Source organism: Aricia agestis, chromosome 13, assembly GCF_905147365.1.
Source record: "Aricia agestis chromosome 13, ilAriAges1.1, whole genome shotgun sequence".
Lineage (NCBI taxonomy): Eukaryota > Metazoa > Arthropoda > Insecta > Lepidoptera > Lycaenidae > Aricia > Aricia agestis.
In genome coordinates, this window is record NC_056418.1 from 4824351 (window position 1) to 4849278 (window position 24928).

A 24928-nucleotide genomic window follows, 5' to 3' on the forward strand; every position below is an offset into this window, starting at 1 on the left:
GTTGCACGGCAAATGCAAAAAGCTATTCTCTGTCCGCTCCTCACTCTTCACACTAAAATTATTCATAAAAATCGGCACAGCGTGCGAGACACTTTCGCATTAATACAATAGGTAAGTACTTATAGAAGTTTTAGTGCACCCAATACTAGCAGCCAAATATTAGATCACTTATTTATTTTATAATAGGCTTGAGGTAACGGGACACTTATTTGGCATGATACGTGGGAGAGCCATGCTTCGGCACGAATGGGCCGGCTCGACCGGATAAATACCACGTTCTCACAGAAAACCGGCGTGAAACAGCGCTTGCGCTGTGTTTCGCTGAGTGAGTGAGTTTACCGGAGGCCCAATCCCCTACCCTATTCCCTTTCCTACCCTCCCCTATTCCCTTCCCTTCCCTACCATCCCCTATTACCTTATGCCCACTTAAAAGGCCGGCAACGCACATGCAGCTCTTCTGATGCTGCGAGTGTCCATGGGCGACGGAAGTTGCTTTCCATCAGGTGACCCGTTTGCTCGTTTGCCCCCTTATTTCATAAAAAAAAATGCGACTGGCGACACCTTCCGTGTTTCTACGAGTATTCACCAGAAAAAACTGTATTGAGATAACGCTAAAAGCTAAAACTAACAAATTACTTCAATTAATAACTATGATTCATTGAAATCTCAAAAAGAATAAATTGCCATAATAAATATTCGTCTATGACAATATGATAAGCGCAACAAGTTCCAAGAAAAGTAAGATGTTGTGCAATTTTAAAACATTGGAAAGGCATACTTGTGACTAGTCCTGTGCAGGTCCGATAACAGTTTTCCATTACTCGTTTGCCACTTAATAAAAAAAATTGTATGGCATATAGCGATGCATTATAAAAATTTAAAAAAAAAATACGGTACAGCGCCAGCGATAGAGATTTGAAATTGGAAGGCTACCAGCGGGTGAGGTCGCCTGAGGTTAAAAATGTACTGAAAATTCAAACATATTTTCACGCTGGTTTCCACCAGACTGTGTCATAAGGGTACGTTTTTGGAGTGTGAGGGCCGGGACACAAAAACAGGACACGACATCGTGTCGTACCACGACGCGACGTCGTTTCACGATGCGACGTCGTGTCCTGGGAATCTACGACGCGCGTCGTCAAAAACTACGACATGACATCGTACGAGGTCGTACGACGTCATGTCGTACGATGTATGTATGTTTCTGTGGCACGCTCCAGAACCTAGTTATCCTAACTCGGATTTGAGTTTTAGAAGTATCTTTAGATCCTTCATTTTAGATTTGTAAGCGGCATTAATACTTTGTATATTCTTAGCAATTCCCCATAGCACAGCGTCGCCTACATTGGGGGATTGAAACATTTCATAATATATATATTGGAAATATGTGATTTTGATTCTTCGTGATTGCAGGAGTTTCACTGAGTACATCGCAGTGTTAGCAATTTGAATGCTCTTATTCCTAACCTATTCGAACCAAACTTTCCCACAAAAAACTAACTTATTTTGCACAACTTATGCTAATTCACGAATAAAATGTGAACAATCGGTGCAATGGTGGCAATGCGGTAGTACGTGGCGCTCCCACGGTGGGCATTATAGGGCTGAATGGCGTTGCCGCGTTGTGCAACTGAGGCCGACCGAAGGATATTGTTCTATAGGAATACTGATTGGGTATTATGGAGTCATATATTATAAGAGTTAATTCGTTGAGTGCCCGAATGAGTACACGAGAAATTCAGATACAATACATATTTTAAGCAATCAAATCTCTTTAAAAATTATGTTGGGTAAGTCTTCTAAGCGGCTGTCAATACACACCATAAGTCACACTACTTCTATTCAAATAATTCATAAGTAAAGCATTAGTATTTCTGTTACTTCTTATCTCTTATCATTTACCCAATTTTCGTGAAAGGGAATGCATGGGACACTTTTCAACTCAGAAAATAATATTATAGGTACTTTTTCTGCGTGAGGTACGGATTTCGACGCAACGAAGTCGCGGGCAACATCCAGTGGGACTTTTTATAAACAAAACATTTTTTTTTACTTCCGGCCTAAACGGATCTGTCACCCTTTTCATTTTGAAATTACAACTTTTATAATGTACTTGAGAAAATTCACCATACAGAACGAACCTTTTTCCCCTACGTACCAAAAAGCAAAGATAGGTAGTACGCGTATTTATTTACAAATTAATCACCTTTATCTAAATCTTTCAAAATAAAACATTTATTTAATTAATATACACTTGTATCAAATGTTACGGTAGATGAGAAGAAGCCGTGTCTGCAGGTAATACTTGACATTCAGAGCCGTTCCCATGCCCTTGCCGAGCCAATTATTATAACGATTGTTCTTATTTATTAATTTTGATTTTTATATACCAAAGCAGATTTTATTATTTGAGATTTTCCGTAACTCATGTTTATTATAATATAATATGTATAACTAAGTGTATTATATTAAACATACAACTTTATACCGTAAAAAACGTATAATATACCTACCTATTTTATGGTCGCAGAAAAAACGTAATTTTTTGAAACATGAAACGTTATTTTTTTATTTATTTTTTATTGCTACTTCTACTGCCACTACTACTAATTACTGTTATTTGTTAATTGTTACATTATTATAATACAACCATAACGAACCCCCATGTTCTATTATTAGAAAGAGATGGACAGAATATTTGTGTTTGTATGTTTTTTGCAAAAAAATAAACTCCATAGATTCCAATTTCCATGGGACTGGTAAATATCATTTTGTAAGAAAATTATTCAAGTGTTCTAAATGCTAATTATGATCAATTATTAACTATGCATTTTCCCTTGGATCCGTTGTATTCTGTTACATAAGTCAATAAAAGTGATATTATGATATAATATCGATAGAATTGCATAATCATCTTTACTAAGGAAATCTGCATGTTCTAGCCGATAAAAACTATTCAGTACAAACACGCTCGTCAATGGTAAATGCATAATAGATAACTATTACCTACAATATGCATTACTAACATACATTATACATGCAAGCGAAAATGGCCTCTACCACCTGCTTATATGGTTGAGAATTGTATAAAATGTAAACACACCTAGGTTAAGACAGAAATACCCTATATGGTTCTAATGCCTTTTGTAATGTGTAATTCTGAATAATTAAGTAAAAGAGGTACTAATAATAATACTCCCCACACCGGTTTCGGTGACGGTGGCCGGTTTCATTGAAACCTGACCAGGTACGCAGGAGTAATTTTTATAGTGCCCAAGTGTGTGCGCAGTACACAAGAGCACTCTCTATTCCTTTACTCTCATAACCCAGTGGGACGGAAGACCGACACGACTGGCGAGAGATCAGGCGCAGGACCGACTTTTTACATGCCCATCCGACGCATGGATCATCTTACTTGTCAGACAATCAGGTGATCAGCCTGCATTGTCCTAACCAAACTTGGAAATAACATGTTTCCAACGCGGGATTCGAACCCACGACCTCCAGAGTCGAGAGCGACGCTCTAACCACTAGACCACGGAGGCGTTACGGAGGTACTAATAATGATAAGTAAGCAGCCCTTTGGTTTGTTACTGTAAATTTCCTTTTCAGTATCCTTCACTTATTATTGTAGCTAGTCACAATTTGGTGGATATAACTCCTAAGTCCTAGCCCTTACTAATTTTCGCTATTTATGTCTGCCATACGACTCTTCCAATACGCCACACAGAGACAGGCAGGCGAAATATTTTTTTAGTAAGGACTAAGAAGTACAATAATTTTTTCAGCGAACAGGCCTTATATTTTTAGTTTCTTCTCGCCGGGTTAGTTCCCGAACCGGTGGTAGGCGGGGTAGGCCTCATGTAGACTTAGGGTTGCCATCCGTCCGGATTTCCCCGGTTTTGTCCTAGTTTGAAGGGCATCCGGGGTACGTCCAGCCGGGTTTTTGAAAAGTGTCCGGTTGAAATCCAGTCACTTTTGATGAGAGAAATTTAACTTTTAAGTCATGCAGCAATAAACGAAAGATAAACACTCGCTAAGCATACACACGGTTTCTTGCACGCACTTGAGTTAGTCAGATTTTTACAAATTCTTGTCGGAAAAGCAAAAATTTGCAAGACGTTATCGTAAATACTGTTTAAGAGGTGTCCGGGGAAATAACCACATTTCGGCCAAATGTCCGGGAATTTTGTCGAGCCTGACCAGCGAAGGGAATTTGGGTGATGGCAACCCTATGTAGACTCTACCTCGGTTCTCAGTTCTAAAAGTGTTAACTTTGTTAACCTATTTAGAAATAAATATTTTTATTCCATTTCATTTTCATTATTCATTTAGTAAGAAGGCGTTATATTCTTCGCGACTATATTGGTTTCTTAATTTTCAAATTTCGAACACCTTTGACACTTCACACTTACTACACTATGCCAGGTATTTTTTTTAATTTTCGAATTTCGAACACGTCTTTATACTTTACTACACTATTGCACGTATTTTGTAATATTTACACAATTTACACGGTTTTTCTTGAGCGAGGCCAGCCGTCGGTAGCTGAGAGTATCACGATACTGCTATTGTATGCAGCTAGTACTGAGCCTCGTTATGAATATTTCTCATTCACACAATAGTAACACGATATTTGACGGAAAAACGCCAAGTGCGAGTTAGAGTTACATGTCCGCGGTTTTTTTTTTGTGAGCTCCTTTTTGTGACATAGGGGAAACGCTCAATGCGTGTCGCAGGTTAAATATGCACTTAAACTGAAGCACCCCGGGGGTATGTGACATGTGTAGTGATGAGCAAAAAAAAAGACCAAGACACCAATTTTGCTCATCACTAGGTATGTGATAATGTGGGACCGGCCGACAAGAAGCGCCAGCCAGCCGTTTGAACGGAGAGTGTCCCGGATTTGTCTAACACAGGACCATGGGCGTACCCAGGTAGGTGCAGCCGCCCAAGGAAAATAAAATGAGCGTCAATTTTCCTGGCATTATTTGGTTTTGTTTTTAGTAAAGAGTACGGGACTCTAAAAATACTTCACGATTCGCGACGGTGATAACTCAATAAGGCAATAATCCAAGGTTCCCAAATTGATTTTTATTTGGATACGGAAAACATCATTTGACTAACAAATTGTTATATATTTGACATCCGTGTAAATTTGGTTATGTGCCCCTGAGTTGTTGTGTTCTTACAACTTTGGTTTATGTTCGTACAATTGCGATTTGAAAATTTAATATAACTTATTTTACTTATATTCTACATTGTAAGATTATGTTCGATTCATATACGATTCATACGTGGGAGAGCCATGCTTCGGCACGAATGGGCCGGCTCGACCGGAGAAATACCACGTTCTCACAGAAAACCGGCGTGAAACAGCGCTTGCGCTGTGTTTCGCCGAGTGAGTGAGTTTACCGGAGGCCCAATCCCCTACCCTATTCCCTTCCCTACCCTCCCCTATTCCCTTCCCTTCCCATCCCTACCCTCCCCTATTACCCTATTCCCTCTTAAAAGGCCGGCAACGCACCTGCAGCTCTTCTGATGCTGCGAGTGTCCATGGGCGACGGAAGTTGCTTTCCACCAGGTGAGCTTTCTTTCATAAAAAAAAAAATAAGTTACCACCACGAATAATATTTTATCTAAGTTACACCTTTACAAGGATCTATAAATTTTCATCCACGCAGGCCAGGGTGTAAAGTAGCTATTACTCAAAATAGCACATTCAATAATTATTGTGCTTTACTACATTGATTTCGCACACCTTCGCAACAGCTGTCTTTCAAATGAAACTATTTAATATGACAGTATTTTTCAACCTGTGGGTCGCAAAGCTTCTGTCGCCGGAGGTCGAAAGAAAAGATTTGAAAAGATTGATACATTAAGAGGAGAATTTTAACGTGAAATATTTATTCATACCAGGAGGGTCGCGTCCTAAAAAGTTTGAAAACACTGCAATATGGCAGTTATTTTCAGTTTTGGCGACGCACAAACAGCCTTGTAGAATGTAGATGCTTGTAGAGCTGTATTTGTCATGACTGAACCTACTATAAAGACTATAGAGTATGTTTACGTTAAATTGTCTGTAAATGCCGCGTCAGAGTAAGGTCGGGGTCAGGCGGTGACCCGCAGACCTTGGAGTTCAGACCTAGCCTACTGCCTAGTCTTAGCAAAAACAATATTGTACAAACTTAGAAAATACTATGAATGGTATTTACCTGAAAGTTGAAATAGATGGTACCTACTTGTTAAATTGTTACTTTTCAACGAAACCACACAAAAATCTGAATTTTCATCTTTGACGATAGAGATATAAGATATTTTATTCTAAGCTTATCTACTATAAAGTTTAATTTTTCTTCTAGAAAAATACTTTTTACTCTTCCATAAATATATGGAAGAGACAAAGATGATATACTAGAAGTGAGGTATACTCGCAATTACATTACTCTACATACATACTCGCACTTGTAGTTCTAGGTACTTACAGTAGCTATACTTTTACTTCTAAAAGTTATAGAAGTAAGTCAGAAGTTGCATAGGGTGGGTTGCACCAGAGGCGTAGTTATTAGTTAAGGTTAAGGTTATCGTCAAATATGGCGTCCATTATGGACTTTTACTAGGGATTTGACAGTTCATTTGACATTTTGTTATGGTTAAAGTAAGTTGGTGCAACCCACCCTTAGAAGTTAATACTTCTACTTACAGTAGCCAGGACCTCCTCGTAGCTGGCAGGTCCGTGGGGGATGACGGAGTCCAGGTCCTTAACAGCTGGACCAGGCATGGTGGCGCATCACAACACCTGGAAAACACGACATTATTAATGTTAATAAAAACTTTAGCGGTATTAGGTGAGCCTTTTTGGAAAAGGTTAAGTCCAAATTTCAGCAACGTCTGTTAGTGTTAACAGCTTGTTAAAATGTCACGTCTTCTCTTTCATTCATAAGAAAAACAAAAGAGTGTTGTAGTGTATTGATAAATAAAGATGGACACGCCTATACTAGGTAGTAGGATTGCTTGGAGTGGTCGCTTGACTTCGGTCCTGATGATCACTTCTTCAGCAGCCGTCGCCAGAGTAGAGTGTTCAGTTATACAGTAATCTGTGTTTAATTCACTCGCCCAGCCATTGTACGTACTGTACAAGTGTGATGAGCGCTAACTTTAACAGTCGTTGGTGAAATAGGGGCTAAAAATGTTAGTACCCCCATCAAGAAAATTCGTAAGACGGAATAGAGGAGAACGCTGCAAAAATGCATTATAACGGTCACTACGTCCCAAAAAGTATGTAAGCGTCTGATAAACTATCAAACAAGTATAAACCTACAGTTTATATTAATCTTTATTGATACACACTCTGCACATTACATAATATACAATACTTGAACTAAACAGGCGTGTAAAATAAATAATTGCTAACCATCGCTGTATATGTTTAGATCGACTACAAATTACCTTAGTAAATCACTCAATGGATATTGTTTAAATTGTTTTAATCGCGTCGTTATCGAACGCTCGACCTTGAGGCTTCGGCTGAGTAAACATGGATTACCATTTTAAATAGTTGACATATTGACGTTATAAATCTGGACCTTTAAGACTTCGTTAGTGAGCTTAGATAATAATCTTGCCATATGCTATTTAATATTTTAAAGGATTAATATAAGGAAATGGAAGGACAGTTGGCATTGCCATGGGCTTATGACTAATGTTGATTATGATAAGTAATTAATAGTGATATATAGAGGAAATGTTTGTTTGCTTGCACGGAATAAACTGAAGCTACTGGATTGATTTCTGTTCAATTCCACTTAGATATAGAACAGCTGGAAGGGGAGATGGAATTCTGCGAGATTTCATTTTCCACGTAGTTGTAGATTTTGCGAGAAAAGACAAGTGATATTTAAAAGATAAAACACTACAAAAATTATTGCATTGTAAATAATTACAATAAAAACTATTTTAAGCAACATCTGTTACAAACGCAGCTGTTATGTCACAATAGGTTCTAATCGTGACTATGAACTTAACAATAAACACGAACCTTATCATTATGGAAATAGCACCAAAAGCAGTGAAAACCAACACAAGGTACCAAGGTCTCACCTTGTGTGACGCCTTGACTTACGAATGTGGGAACACTGAACACATGTGATATTGTGAACAGACGGTAATGGATAGTGTACTGACACTGTACTATTTTAGGTGATCATGTAAGTTTACTTGGTCATTAATTAGTGACCATGGACATAGCCTGGAGAGGGGTCAAAGGTCATACAATGCATCTGCCGGTCTGTCTGTCTGTTACTTTTTCATACTTAAACGACTAAAACGTTTTAATGAAATTGGGTATGGAGATTGTCTGAATCTCGGGAAAGGACATGGTTTTCATCCCGGAAAAATATGTCATCGATGATAAACGAATTTAGGAGTCGTGAACAACTAAAGATAAAAAAACTCTTCAAATATTTGCAAAATACGATATTGATAAGTAGTATAACAACACACAGATGAGCAAAATAGTTCATGGTGAACATTGTTTTTGTTGCGGAAAATACACCTACCTTCGGTGACCAAACCCATCCAAGGTCTATTCCGAAACTGTCAAGTGCGTTCTCGATATATCATTTCGATATGAATATAATTGATAGCCTAGACGATGATGGCAGAAACAGGTGACTGCGCAAGAGTTGACAAATATTAGGAGTTGTAATCTGATCGACAACACGCTAATATGGTCAAGAAAATATGTTAGGGCCTTAAAAGAGACTAAAACAAAGTTAGTAACGTAGAACGAAGAAACCACAGAGAAAATCAGGAGCAAATTAGCCAGTAGCCTCTTTACAAAATACATATTATATATAAAATTCTCGTATCACAGTGTTAGGCCGCGTACTCCTCCGAAACGGCTTTACTGATTTTACCAAATTTTATATGCATATTCAGTGGGTCTGAGAATGCTACTGGGTACTTTTTATATTGATAAGTGCATTTGTTGAATAAATAATAGTAAATTATTACAACTCGAGACTGACGGCGACCATTGTTTGTGCGACGGGATAGCGATGGTCGTTGCCATGGTGACATACTTATTTTCACTTCAATAAAATAATTACGGTGAAATACTTTATATGGCAAAGAAACGTTTGCCGGGACAGCTAGTAATATTATAATTTTCTTGCAAGATGTCATTGGCATCACGCCACAATCACGTCTTGAAAAGAATAATTCTATCAAGTCTCTACTTCTGTACTTAATACGCTACCTACGAAGAATCGAGTATGTTATTAACGTTTACGTCGCCGCCTACATAAAAATGTACTTCCTTGTAAATCAGATGGTCGCATACCTTGCAGATGTTTGTCATCATACACATTATATTTTAATCTCTACATTTTCCGCAATGATTATAATGTTAGTTGGGACCAATTTAAACGCGTTTGGCCAATTTAAATCAAGGATCGGACTCGTACGCGAAGGGTAATTATTTATCAAAGTAAAAATACAACTGATTATTTTGTGAATATTTTAACTGCCTACGTGTTGCCATTATTGATATAGAGCAATAAAGTCGCGTTTATTGTATAAGAGCCCTGTTACATAATATATTTTATTGTATTTTGGTTTTAGTATATTTTGTTGTTATAGACATAGCGTGAAAACTGTCCAGCTATATCAGTGTATGAGAAACAGCCTCTGATAGATTGGCTAATAAATAGAATTACCAGAAGGCAAATAGCTTTCATTATGAACGATTAGGTTGCAATGTTATTATTTCTCATTATTTTGTTAAATGCTTATAGCACTCACCTTTTCACCTTTGACACATAACTGTGCTTTTTGTTTCCTCATAAATGAAGATGTAATTGGCAGTAACATGTTTGTTACTGCCAATTACATCTTCATTTTTTTTTTCTTTTTTTTTAGTAACATGTTTGTTTGAGCACAAATCACAATCAATCTTACGACTACGTACTTTACAAATCGTCTACGAAAAAAATTGCATTCTGCCTACAAGCTCTGCCAAATATACCTGCCAATGATATAAAAGAAGTTGTCCTCATTACAGTCGGTGCTGTCGGAAGTGACTCAAGAGACAACATGAAATTACTCGACACTTATATGGAAACTTGAAACGGAATGAGAACCTAAATTTGGTATCTTAAAACTCGATTCGCTTTATTTTTCCTGGACTTTAATTCGAGACCAAGAAGCAGCTAAAAGCTATTTACTCATTACTTTTGTGAGTAAGAGCCGAGTGCGCTTAAGGTATGCTGTTAGAAAGTTTTTGTTTTAGTGGTGAACATTTTAAGGACGCAGAAGGGAATCGAAGTACTCGTTCTTAAAATACAAATTGAAAATTCTGAAAATATTAGTTATATAAAGGTGAAAACAAAATGTCTAAAATTCTCAATATAAGTAGGTACCCTTTAATTTTTTTTTATTTGGTCTAAATTGAAACAAAAAAAATAAGTTAACCGAATTAAGTAGCCATTGTATTTCCTAATTACGCTGTTGAAATTGCGTTAAAATTCATAGCATTATAGCTGAGATTTCGCTGGCATCGGGCAACAAAGCGGTAAACGCCGGTTACGCCCTTTTTAATCTTATTTGATTTTTAGCTTCTTTGAGTATTAGTCTATCACCCCTATTTATTTCATACGAGCTTTTGCCCGCGGCTTCGCTCGCGTTAAGAAGCATTATTATAAACAAACTTTCATCCCCTATTTGAACCCCTTGGGGTTGGAATTTATCAAAATCTTTTCTTAGCGGATGCCTACGTTATAACATCTACCTGCATGCCAAATTTCAGCCCAATCCGTCCAGTGATTTGGGCTGTGCGTTGATAGATCACTATGTCAATCAGTCAGTCACCTTTGAGTTTTATATACAGGGTGTAACAAAAACAAGTGATAATACTTTAGGGTGTGTGCGTGTTCCTTGTAGAGAGTTCAGTGTGAAAGTTGCAGCGCTGAAAGACCAAATTTTTTTTTCACTTTGTATGGAGAAACTCGTGACGCTCAGGCCCTTGCCCATACAAAAGTGAAAAAAAAATTTCGTCTTTCAGAGCTGCTACTTTCATAGTGAACTCTCTACAAGGAACACGTCCGCACCCTAAAGTATTATCACTTATTTTTGTTACACACTGTATATAGATTTTTAAAATAATATTTTGGGTATAATAAATGACAAAAGCTTTATTGAATCGAAAATTCTCTTACGACTTAAACTGTATTCTTGCATTACTCTATGAAACATAACTAAAAAAACCGGCGAAGGTACGATACAACTAAGCTTTCGCTGTAAGATTCCCCAGAAAAACGGAGTAATCGGCTGGTACGCTCGAAATCTAAAGCGAAAAATACGTCGTATTATGTTCTTACAGCCGTAAATCTCAAACGGTTTGGTGTTTTTATAAAGTCAATAAACAATGTTACAATTGAAACAATATCGATTATTAGTTGTATTATCCTTTTTCAATTATTTCAATAATTTTTTATACTATTACAATTATTTTGATATGGTTAAATAGGTAACAAAATTAACTTTCATATGAGACATCACACATTTGTTTTGGACCACTGTACGCTGCACTATAAACAAAATAGCTTATTTTGTCTCTCCTGAACAAAACTATTTTTGATATTACGCCTTTATTGCCCGGGGCCAGCGATTTCTTTACATTTAGATAAAAAATAATAGAAATAGAGTATACCAAAATAGGCATCTTACATAATACTTGCAGATCCAAAATGGTGCAAAAAGTGATCAAACCAAAATGGGCAAAGGTAGGCGTAAACAGTATCCAATACCCTGTATTTACATTTCAATATCAGACATGTTTTGCGTCTTAACTACCTTACTAGTAAAGTCAACTTTAAAAATGTAACCCGCCAAATTTTTGTATGAGCTTGCCAAGATGATTGGTGGTTATATATATATATATATATATATATATATATATATATATATATATATATATATATATATATATATACGAAAAATGGGGAAACGTAGGTGCATGAAATTTCGCACATAAATAAATAAATAAATAAAAATTGTTTTATTTCTGAATAAATTTGAATCAAATATTTTCAGAATGTTGAACTACATGTTGCCTACCACCGGTTCGGGAACTAACCCGGCGAGAAGAACCGGCGTAAGAAACTCGCACGGGGCCACTTTTTAGTAAAAAAGTGGAAAATTTGTCTTTTAAAAAAATAAAATTTACAATGTAAATAACTTAATCTATACAATATGAATACACAATTGTAAGTCACATATAATAAATGTAGAAGCAGCCTTGCAAGCAGCCATCCTACTCCCAAGATGTGCTATCGTTTAGGAAATCTTTGACCGTATAGTAGGCTTTGGCACACAAACGTTCTTTAATTACTTTTTTAAATTTATTAATTGATAGATTTTGAACGTTTTCCGGGATTTTATTGTAAAGGCGTATACATTGACCTTTAAAAGATTTACTTATTTTGCTAAGTCTGATCACTGGTATTTCCAGCTTGTGCCTATTTCTAGTGTTTCTACCGTGACTATCACTATTAGTTTTAAATTTAGTTAAATTCTTTCTAACATACAATACATTATCCAAAATGTATTGAGAAGCAACAGTTAGAATACCAATTTCTTTAAACTTTTCTCTCAGAGATTCAAAAGCTGACATTTTATAAATTGAGCGTATAGCTCGCTTCTGCAGCACAAAAATTGTATTGATGTCGGCAGCGTTTCCCCATAAAAGGATACCATAAGACATTCTGCTGTGAAAATAACTAAAATAAACTAGTCTTGCCGTGTCTTCATCAGAAATTTCCCTAATTTTTCTGACTGCATATGCTGCAGAACTGAGCTTACCTGCAAGATTAGCAATATGAGGACCCCACTGTAATTTACTATTTAATGTAATGCCTAAGAATATAGTGGAGTCCACCAAATTCATTTTCTCATCATTTAATAGTAAATTGGTTTGAACTTGCCTAACATTGGGCAAAGTAAATTTTAAACATTTGGTTTTCTTAGAGTTTAAAAGTAAGTTATTAACATTAAACCAATGTACTATTTTTGAGAGAGCACTATTTACCTCGTCGTAATTTAACTGCCGTCACTTCACTTTAAAAATAAGTGAAGTGTCATCAGCAAAAAGTAACATCTCATTATCCTTAACTAGATAAGGTAAGTCATTAATGTAGATGAGAAAAAGAAATGGTCCTAAAATGGATCCCTGTGGTACACCTAATTCTATTTTGGTCCCATTGGATCTTTTACTATTAACTTCAACCCTTTGAGTCCTATTTTTGAGGTAAGAAGTCAAAAGGCTGAGTGCTGAGTCCCTTATGCCATAGTGGTGCAATTTTTTGACTAAAGTAGCATGTTCGACACAGTCAAATGCCTTAGAGAGGTCACAAAAAATACCTAAGGCATCCTGCGACTCCTCCCAAGCTTCAAATATGCTACAAAGAAGACCTATACCAGCATCCGTTGTGGAACGACCCTTAGTAAAACCGTATTGGTTATTGTGTAATAAATTATTTAAATTAAAATGTAACAGTAATTGCTGTAAAATTATTTTTTCAAATATTTTACTAAGAGTCGGTAAAATCGAAATAGGCCGGTAATTAGTCGGATCTGATTTAATTCCCGCTTTAAATAAAGGTACGACCTTACTGTGCTTCATTAAGTCAGGAAAAACACCACTCTTAATGCAGTCATTGAAAATTATTGCCAGATGAGGAGCTATGATGTCAATTATCGATTTAATAATTTTTGTAGACATGCCCCAGAGATCAGTAGTATTTTTAATATTCAACAATTTAAAGGTATCAATAATATCTCTAGGGCTAATTTCCCTAAACTTGAAATTGACATCACATTCCTTTACATTGTCTCTGAGTAGCTTTTCAGCAGCTTCTGGTGAGGAATTTAGATTATACACAGTTATAGTTTATATGGTGATGGTGCATCGAGCTAATATTATTTTAAAATTATGCTTTTATCATATATATTTTTAACAAATAAAACGTTACACACACTACGACACTACTACTAGGAAAAATGACAGATTTTTGAGTGACAAGCCTATACATACGAATTATACTCTTTTATTTATGGTTGAAGTCTGTTGACAACAAGTTGACAAATTGAAAATGGATTATAGTTTTTTTTATTGAATCTTAGATACCTACTATTAGACAATGCTTACACGGCCAGTCTGAGATCAGGTAAGTCCCAGAGACAAGAGTTAAAAAAAAATTATAAAGTCAATGTTTTTTACATAATATAGGTAGGTAGTAGTCCTAATGTCGTTGAAATTAAGGTTGAATTTCGACCATTGGGCGATCTCTAGTCTAATATATTATGTTATGTTATGTTTCTGACCTACAAGGCCTTACAAACTCTACGCCTCAATTGGAAGGTGACTGAAACTTCTTTCTAGTTTCTTGCTAGTTAGGTATATTGCGTGATTTTCATCGTCCTCTCTAATGTTTAAGAGTTTGCACTTACAAGCTAAATTACATCCATACCACCAGTACCACGATATCGTGGTCTAAACGGTTTTTCTGATTGGTGCTGAATATAAAGCTCGTAAGTGCAAACTCTTAAACTTTAGAGGATTGGTTTGGTGATTGGACCTTGTTTTAGTGATTGGTTACGGTTGTCGATCCTGGCTTGCAAGAATACTAGTGGTGGCAATATGGTAGGCCAATACCTGATTAAAAAAAAAACTGCTTAGCTTTCATTTTTCTGATCGTACCAGTCCTGGCACACCTATGACCGCACCTAAAAGGTATTCTAATACCAAGACTTATATTTAATTACAGTTGACTTTAGTTCATTAATTGTGAGCGAAGGAAGCAATTAAGATACTTGGAGTCATTAATACAGGTCTTTGTCCAAGGATCGAGAGACGACTAAGCACTGCCATTACATCACCGTCATCTTCTGGGAAAACCGAAGTGATGAAAAATTTAACGAAATTAAAGGGGCTGTTTCACCTCTTATTGATAAATGCCGGATAGGCTACAACTTAACTTGACAGATAGAGTATGAAGTATCTGTCAGATAAGTCGTAGATAGCCTATCCGGCACTTATCAGGAAGTGGTGAAACAGGCCCTTAGTATCCAAGGTGGTCGAAGATTGTCTCTTTTATATAAAAATCTATTTAGTAAATTACGCCATAATTGGATATTATCATATTATTACCTAAGATTTAAGAATACAATGTGTAACAAAATTAAGTGATAATACTTTAGGGTGTGTATGAGTCTCCTGTATAGAATTCACTGTAAGAATAGCGTCGCTGTAAAAGCAATTTTTTTTTAATTTTGTATGGGGATACTCGTGACGCTGGGGCGCTTGCCCATACAAATCCCAAAATATTGGTCTTTTAGCGCGTTGCTACTTTCACAGTGAACTCTCTACAAGGAACACATACGGTGTGTATAAAGTAGGTAGACGATACCGGTGTCATTTGCAAATGTTTACGCAAAAAATACTCATGCCGTGTGCGCCTGTACCAGCATTATTTATCAAAAACCAATAAACAATTTATTTTGATTATTAGTATCATAACATAAAATTAGTGATGGGCAACTCGAGTCAATAACTCGAGTTAACTCGAGTTGGGCGTAATTCGAACCCACTCGAGTTGAATTCTCTCTGACTCGAGTTTATAAACCGCCAAAAATACATAAATAAATGATTCCATTTCAACTAATAATTATCTTTTTTACTTACATTATTATAAATAAATAATATAAAAATAAATGAAAGAATTGATACAGATAAAAAATATCATTTGTCGGTTCCAATTTTTTAACTATTTATGAGAAGCTGAGGGAATAAACTGGTAAAAATTCAAAAAAAGCATTCACTTGTCCATCCAGTTAACTCGAGTTACGTAACTCGAGTTCAACCCGAGTTACGTGAATTTTAACTCGGGTTAAATCGAGTTTAGTTTTTTCCGAGTTGGCACATCACTACATAAAATAGATGTAAACCTTTCTAATTTAACCATCGCACTATATTAATAAGTGTTTCTACAGCGATTAACATATTAACAAGATAAATGATATTATAAATTAGTTAACCGAAGTTTATTTCGCAATATTACCGACACCTAACCGAAGATTTATTGTAACATCGGCCCAAGCGTCTTGCACAAACATTAGTGGGTCAAAAACACACCTAAACCCAAATACTAGTTGTACAATCACCTGCTTATCTCTGTTAGGTCCGTCTTGTAGTTAAGAAATACTTTAACTACAAGACGGACCCTATAGCTAGCCATTTGGTATATCCACACTAGTATATCCCACAATCTGAACATTTTGTGGTACACTTTTCGGAAAAATCATCATCAACCAACATAGTAAATTTATTTTTATTTGTAGATGTGTCATCATCAGTCAGTCAAGGCTTCTAGTAAGTGTAATTACCGAAGTTAACTATAAAAAATTTCAAGAAAAGAGCGTATCTTAAAAGTCCTGCAAAGCCAGCAACTGTTCTGATGCTGCGAGTGTCCATGGGCGACGGTTGTTGCTTTCCATCCTTTCCATCAAGTGACCCGTTTGCTTGTTTGCCCCCTAATTTTATATAAAAAAATTACGGACAAAGCGAAACAATAAAAATTCTCAAAGCAAATTCTATTCACGCCCAAACCACTGAACCGATTTTGCTGAAATTTAGTATGGAGATACTATCAGTCTCGAACTCTCGACAATGGACATAGGATATTTGTTATGCAGGAAAGTGTACGGTTTCCGCGTTAAAAGCATTATTGCGCAACGGAGTTGCGGGCGTTATATATACTTATATATTATCTACTATTTTACATGCAACAGAATTTTGAAACCCTCAAACATATTGTGTACCTGTACAAATTGATTGTCAGCAATCGACTGTGACCACTTAACACTTTTATTCGCAACATTACTTAATCATTCTAATTTACCTCCAATAGGACCTTATGCTGACCACATAAAGATGAAATTCAGAGGTAAAATATTTACAAATGGACAATAATACAAACATATAGACACTTGTTTACAATAATGACGCAAGCGCCACCAAAATGGTGACATATTGTTCGTCAACCATCAACTGTCATACGTACCATTGCCATTCATGATACTATGTATTTAGAATGTATTGCTCTATCGATGAATTAGGAAAGTAAAAAAAATTGCAATGAGTTGACGGTTTGATAGAAAGCAAATTCCATACTTAAAACCATACTATGTTATACTTACTTAATCCCATTAGTATTTACTATTTACTTACTTGGTTTGAAAGTGTGACTGTCTGTCTATTATATTTACTTAATAATATTTACGTAAGAACTGCATAACCAATTTTATAGACATAACTATGGAGATAATTTGAGGACCGGAAAATCAAGAAAATATGTATGTTTCAGTGCGATAAACGAATTACCGAAGCTGAAGGAAACATAGTACTGAAGGAAACATAGTACTGAAGGAAACATAGTACTGAAGGAAACATAGTACTAAAGGAAACATAGTACTGAAGGAAACATAGTACTAAAATTACATTATGTTTATGTTACGTAATTCTAACAAAGTAGACATTTACTTAATGGGTATAACATTCCCATATTTGCAGTTGCCACCAATACTCAACTTAGACGATTTCGAAAAGTTTAACTTCAAGAATCTTAAAAGGTGAAAAACGAAAGCAGACAAATAAATAACAATATTGATGCAATCGATGAACTAACGCCGATATTTTCCGAACATGGGGCCTTTTCCATAAATAACTTGCAAGCTTTACGATGCCCAAATCTTGCCAAACCTGCTCGTATCAGATTTCGTTTAAATTATTCATGAAACGAACAATAGGCCGAATAAATATTTATGGACATTTTGACACCGATAAAGATTTTAGGGTTAAACGCTTACGAATATAGTGCGTTGCCCCTTAACAGTTTGGTTTCCTTTTTGGGAATGATTTTTGTATGTGAGAATCCTTTTTCATGAGGGTTTTTGATATTCCCTATGCTGTTAGGAGCATACCTGACAAACAAATGCCAAACCAGTACTCGTGTTTTCAAAAACTTTCAATAAGAATTTTCCGACACTTTCCTACCTACCACCTGCCACTGGGCGGAGCTCTGTAGCAATATTAGGATCTTTCGTGTAAATAATATTTGGAAGTATTAGGTCATACCTAATATTATTTAAATTCTTACATTCTTTGATTCTTTGTTCGTGTAGGTACCTGGTACATATACCATGGTACATACACGAACTCAAAGAATGTAAGAATTTGGTGGCTGCTTTGTTTTTGGCACAAGTCAAGAACGGCGTGACTACCCAAGTACTGTCGAACAAATTGATTCATAGGCAGATGGCGGATGTGTGATTTGGTCGTTTTATATCAAACCCAGCCGACAGACGATTAACCAAAGACCTATTTTATGTCAATGCGATTAACATTGAATTGCCATAATTCGACCAAGCGACGTAGTTCCATCAACGGCCTATGATCAATTTTTTCGATGGTACCTACACGAATTCAAAAAGTGTAAAAATTCGGGTGGCAGCTTTGTTTTCGGCACAAGTCCATAACGGCGTGACTGCCCAATCTTGAATCTACTATCGAATAAATAGATTCATAGGCAGTGGACGGACCTACGTATTGGCATTATGTCAAACCCAGCCAACAGATTACAAGTTATAACCAACATTCACTGACGTAATCTTACCAAATGGTATATCATGTAGGTCCGTCAACTGTCTACGAATCCATTCCTTCGATAGTACATGCAGTGGATCTTTGTTCAGCGGGGTTAAAATGGTCGCTTTGGAGAATCATATTATGAATCAAAATATGATTATTTTTTTTTAAATCGCAAAATGCAAGTGTGCTTGCAATTCATGGACCAGTAATTCGTACTAATTTGACATTTGTCAGTTTGACAGTTTTGACAATTCATTTGCTGAATTGATTGAGAGGAATTGCTAATTGTGACCATTTTAGCCCCGCAGATGAACCAGAATAAAAAAGAATGTCTGGACAAGACTTTATACTTTAACACCGACAGCGTCTTATCAGATGGTACTTTTTATCATTAACCATTTTATTTTCATTACCTTGCATACTGAACTTGACAGTAGTTTTGACCATATACAGAAATACCTTACTTCCGAATACCAGGACCTTGCGAATACCATGTATACTGAGCTATGTTACCTCGGAGTATTGTGACCCTAGTGTCGTGGTGTTAAGGTCTTGTCGGGGGCAAAATAAGTATGAATGGTAGTTGTCAACCTCGTGACGTCATAGTTGTACGTGACATGAGTTTACAAGAGTACGAATATGCTGTCAGGGTCGTTGTTTTCTGTGAACATCGTACTTCTTAATGAGTACTTGTAGAGTCCTCAGAGGACTTTCGCAAGAGACTACGCAAAAGTGTTACTATCAATTTGAAATGCTTTTAAAGAGATTAGAACAAGTACGTTCAACGAATATTTTGGACTCCATAATGGGGTAACCTTAGAGAGTAGAGACTAGGCAAAAATACTCAGTAAGTACCTACAAAGCGCCTATTGTAAAGTTGCAAATTTTTTATATATCTTTCAAAAAAGGAGGTGGTTCTTTATAGTAAAAATAGCTAGCAACTTATAATATTCAAATTACTATGACTTTTGAAACAATAAATATTGTAACTTTTAAAAAATATGCTTGCAATAGGCGAAAAGCTACTAATTTCATGGATAATTTTCAAACTTATTATACGGTACGCACAAAATTGTTAATCTTATAATAATCGTTAATAATTTTTGTAAATTAATTACAAAAACCGTAGACGGCATAAAAACTTGTTAAAAAACCGACATGTTAGGTATGTGGTCATCACCAATCGTCATCGTAGAAAATAATCGAAAAACACTTCGCCACTTGACTCCGAATATACAAAAACGTAATATGTGATGCGCAAAAGATATTTCGCGTAAGTTTGTTTGAAGTCGGCCTACTGGTTAGCTTTGTCTGTTGTGGTTGAACTGTGCTCTCAGTTCGTTGACAAACGCGGATCGGTCATAAAACTCATACCATTTTTTTGTCCAAGCTACGTTTTCATGGCAGTAATTACTGGAGCTACATTTGAACGGTAAAATGTATCAGAGTTACCGTTCTATAATAACTATGTCCACACTATGCAATTTCATCTTCAATTTTCGTCATCATCTTTTTATTCAACTTTCGTTTGGCATATTCAATAATTGAATGCGTCAAAATCCACCCGCGTTGGAAAGAAAAGTGTCATAGCGTCGCGGGCATGTCTCACGTGCTTGCGCTATAGCGCAAGCCCTTGATGAACAAAAAAAGGCACAGTGTGGACAGAGCTATCCATTTCGATGGAACCATCAGTGTCAAGTAGTAACCAAAGTTCAAATTAACGTGTTACGCTTGAGCCGAGTTTACAATAATCAAGTTAACCAATGACAGTTATTTATTTTGACTATTATTAGCTATAGCCTGCACGCGTTATCTTTAATTGATATTCGTATATCCCAAAGGAATCGTACATTCTGGTGATCAATATTATAGTAACAGCCCTTCACCAATTCTCGTATAAACGTTTTCAGCAGTAAGACGGTAACAGACAGACATACACTTTCGTATTAAGGCGCTCCCCCTACGGAGATGCCGTAATTTACCGTATTTAGAGCCTTATAAACTCATAATTTGAGAACTACAAAGTTATAATAAAAATACAGCAATAATCTTCGGCATATAAACATTCCTTTCGCCGTTATTAATTTCCTATTTTTGTTTATTATACTCATGATATCAGCTTCCAAAGTATTACCAATTTATTAAAAGCATACTTTCAGCATCTCCCTAGTTTTTACAAATTACGTTTATTTGAAACACACGACAATAGTAGTTAGTGAAATTGTCAAACGACGATAGATAATTTCACTAACTACTTATTCCCCGTTTTGCTCCGGTTGTTGTTTTTATTTTTCACTTATTACTTTCTTTTTTACTTTTTAATTATGAGACTATTTTGGTGATCTGCAGGACAGGCTCAGCATAGTGCAGACACCAAAGAATCACAATGGAAGTCAAATGTCTGTAATCTTAAAATAACTGCATAGTGCTATAATTTATTGTTACTTGTAATATTTTGCAACAGATGAATCTTTTGTTGCTTCAATAAAAAACTTTTATTAAATTATTTGTTTTAAATTTGTTTTAGATCAATTTCGAACTAAGATAAGTAAAAAAAAATAAGATTTTTGCGCGATCTCGGCAACGCGTCAAATGTATGGTCAAGGTCGTTTGCTCGGGGGATGGCCTTAATAGTAAGATATTACGATTCACGCGTGTAGAACCATAATAACTATTATTAGGTAATTAATTTTATTAGTAATATTACGTAATAATGTTAGTGTGGAATGTAGCTATTAAGCGTTTATTGCCAAAATTTATGTTCAGGTGAGGCACATTCCGTCTTTGAGCAACACGAGTTGTTGAGCCTTGGATTTATCAACTAAGGGACTGTGTCTTGGAAAATATATAGACGCTTTAAATCTGTTTTAAATCAATTATATTTTAGTAGAATTGGTATCATAGAGGAGGGCGCGCTGGGTGGAGTTGAGTAAGTAAGCAAATTGCAAAATATGAAGAACGCATTTCATGAATGGGGTTGAACTCAGAAAAGCATGCATAATATTATGATCCTGAATGTTGCCAGGACGACTCCTGGCAACATTCAGAATCATTATATTATGCATGCTTTTCAGAGTACCTAAGTTCAAGCCCATTCACAGAATGCGGTCCTCATATTTTTCATACGCAACTCTACCCAGCACCCGCTCGATCAAAAGGATCATTTTTAATAATAATGTAAATACTATTCGTTCGTTCGTGGGTGAATTTCCCAAACGGCTTTTTTTTGTCTTCGTTGAAATTACTATGAAAAAAAGGGAATATTGTTGTAAATTATTTGTTTTACTATTCAATGGGTAGCTATAGGATTGTGGCAAAAATATAATATGCCTAGGACTATTACAAAGGTAGAAATAAATAACTTAAAGATCTATTTTTATCAAATCGGTGCTGTCCCTCTACTTTTTTTACAAACAAAAACGCTTACATACTAGAAAATATGAATAATTTATGGGTATAACTTATATTGTTTCGTAGAATATTGGTTAATTTATTATTATATGCCATATTTTATTATATAATTAACGTTTATAATTACTTAGAGGCACAAATGTACTTGTCCTGAGAATTTTCCTCATATCGCTAGATAAAAGAAATTTGAGCTCTTCTTTTCATCGACGAGTCGGACAGTCTCACCACCCCAATTTTAATTTACTCCTTAGTGTGTGCTTCCACGCAGTCAAGACAGATTTGCATCAAACTTGCTTGAAGGCACGGATTAAGTTCCTATAGCGCTGTCCACGATATCACCGTAGTATGCGACATCAGATTTACAAATACAAATATCTTTATTGCAAACTACTCTGTGGTCCATTGGTTAGTATTACATACATTAATATTTTATTTTTTATTTTTAGGGTTAGTTAAAAAGAACAAAACGTAACTTAAAATAAATAATTACCACTAAGCTAAATCATGCACCCCAATTAGAACTATGAGCGGATGTATCCTGAAGGTCTGCTCTCGAATTCGTTCATTATCCGCACATAGTTCTTCAATATAGGTGCATGCGGATCATCTGCCACAATCTTCAGGATGCTGTTGTCACTTTCCCTTACGCGATTTATTAGAGATGCAGCTTTCTTGCGTATGAGTGCCCGGAAGCCATCCGTTCTTGCTTGTGCAAACATCTCGGACGCACTACAAAATCGGGGAAGTTTCAGCATCATCCTGAAGATATTGTTATATTGGATGCGAAGAGTGTTTAGAGATGCTTTGGTATAGCTGATCCACAGGCCGCCCGTGTACAGATTCTGACAGAACGCTTTAAAGAATGTGATCTTCATCTCATCCGTACAACGTGCGAACCTGCGGGCCAGCATATTACCTCGCAAAAACCTCGCAAAAATTTACACTGTAGGTTGTCTAGCATTGTAGTTCTTTCGTTTTGGCAGAAAAAACTCTCCCAGAGAACATGATGAAAGGTTTATTCAAACATACTGCCTTCGGTCGTACATATTCTACCATTTCTTCCTATGTGCTCGACCGATGACCGACCGACTTAGATCCGTAAAGTTTGACTTTAAAATATCCATGGCCGGTACGAATTGAGATACACAGTGTTCAATTTTATCCATCCAGGGTTTGGATAATCGTTTACGAATATTAGGAAAAGATTTAAAGATTGACCTTTGCTAGAATTGGTAATCATTTTGGTTGTCGTTGTAAATTTCGAGGAGTTCCTTCAATTCCCTTACTTATCAAGTCACTGTTTTAGGGTTCCGTACCCAAAGGGTAAAAATGGGACCCTATTACTAAGACTTCGTTGACTGTCCGTCTGTCTTCTCCAGGCTGTATCTCAAGAACCTTTATAGCTATAGTTCTGAAATTTTTACAGATTGTGTATATCTGTTGCCGCTATAATAACAATTAATACTGAAAACAAAACAAAATCAATTTTTAAGGAGGGCTCCCATACAACAAACGTGATTTTTTGGTCTTTTTTGCTCGATATCAATAACCACAACAGGCAGGCAGTTGAAATTTTCACAGAATCCGAATAAAAATTAGAATATAATTAAAATTTAAGGGGGGCTCCCATACAAAAACACAACTTTTGGCCTATTTTTTCTCTATAACGATATGGAACCCTTCGTGCGCGAGTCCAACTCGCACTTGGCCGATTTTATTGAAAACATAAAATTCGGGCAATCTATACCTACAACAAAAAAATAATTTTGAAAATCTGACCACAAACAGCAAAGTAAACATTAACTCCTCCTTTTTTGAAAGTCGGTTAAAAAAAGTATCTAAGATGTTGACCAGGGATGTAAGGTATCATCATGCCAAATTGCATTGAAATCGGTCCAGCGGATTCAGAGATTAGCCTGTACAAACAGACAAACAGACAGAGAAACAAAAAATTCAAAAACAGTTAAAATGTGTTCTACTACTCTTCTAACCTGCCCCTGACTCATTTTTTCAAGTTTATATTCGTCGAAGCGCCTTGTGTACTACACAAGGCGCTTCGACGAATGACTCCGCGGTTTGCCTTCTATCGGCAAATTAAACATCAAAACCCTCAATAATAATAGCCTCATTTAGTGTCCACCTAAGGGTGAATTCAGACTGCAACGCCACGTGTACATGCATTTCTAGTATGGATTTGACACATTTGAAAGACGTCTCACGCAATTGAAATCTGTCAATTCAATACAAAGTTAGAAATGCATCTACGCGTAGCGTTGCGGTCTGAATTGATCCTAAAAGTTAAAAAAAAACAATAGCGGATAGCCGTAGCAGAGTAGACAGAATGATAGAGTATACCGACTTAGAACTGATGTTGAAATTTTTAAATTTGACGTATTATGGCGAAAATCATAGCTAGGGTTGTTAACTTGTTACCTACGAATTTAAAACTATGACATATTCGATGGACGTGTTTCTCTTTGGTAGTATTGTTGTTTGTGTTTTGGCACATGTGATTAAAATTGTCAGAATCAAATTTTGAAAACTTTATTTTTAATATTTAAAAATAAATTTTATCAGCCAGCGCGAGGCACATTCCGTTCATAATCCTAGTGAAACCCGACGAATTTGACAGATATTGAAACCTGTCCGTCTCTTTGCATTCGAACTACTGGTCGTTATGTCTATTGTGGCCGTAGACAATGAGTCACTAGATATAATATGACACTGGCAGTAACAACAATATTAAAATATCCTATCGACAAAAACCGTGTGGGTAGACAAATATCTCGCTGTCATTATCTGTCATTACAC

At 36.1% G+C, this 24928-nt stretch overlaps 1 protein-coding gene across 2 annotated transcripts in view; it reads right to left on the reverse strand.

Moving 5' to 3' along the window:
• The window catches only part of LOC121733027 (serine/arginine repetitive matrix protein 2), a 126071-nt gene that overhangs the window by 95689 nt on the left and 5454 nt on the right, over nt 1–24928 (reverse strand). The window contains exons 1-2 of one of the 2 annotated variants that reach the window (XM_042123108.1): nt 7200–7217; nt 6704–6799 (exon numbers count right to left, since the gene is read on the reverse strand). In XM_042123108.1, the coding sequence (XP_041979042.1) occupies nt 6704–6781 (78 nt within the window). In that variant the 5' untranslated portion in view covers nt 6782–6799; nt 7200–7217. Of the gene's footprint in view, nt 1–6703; nt 6800–7199; nt 7218–24928 lie in introns of those variants that run through there. The other variant, XM_042123107.1, reaches the window with a different exon arrangement.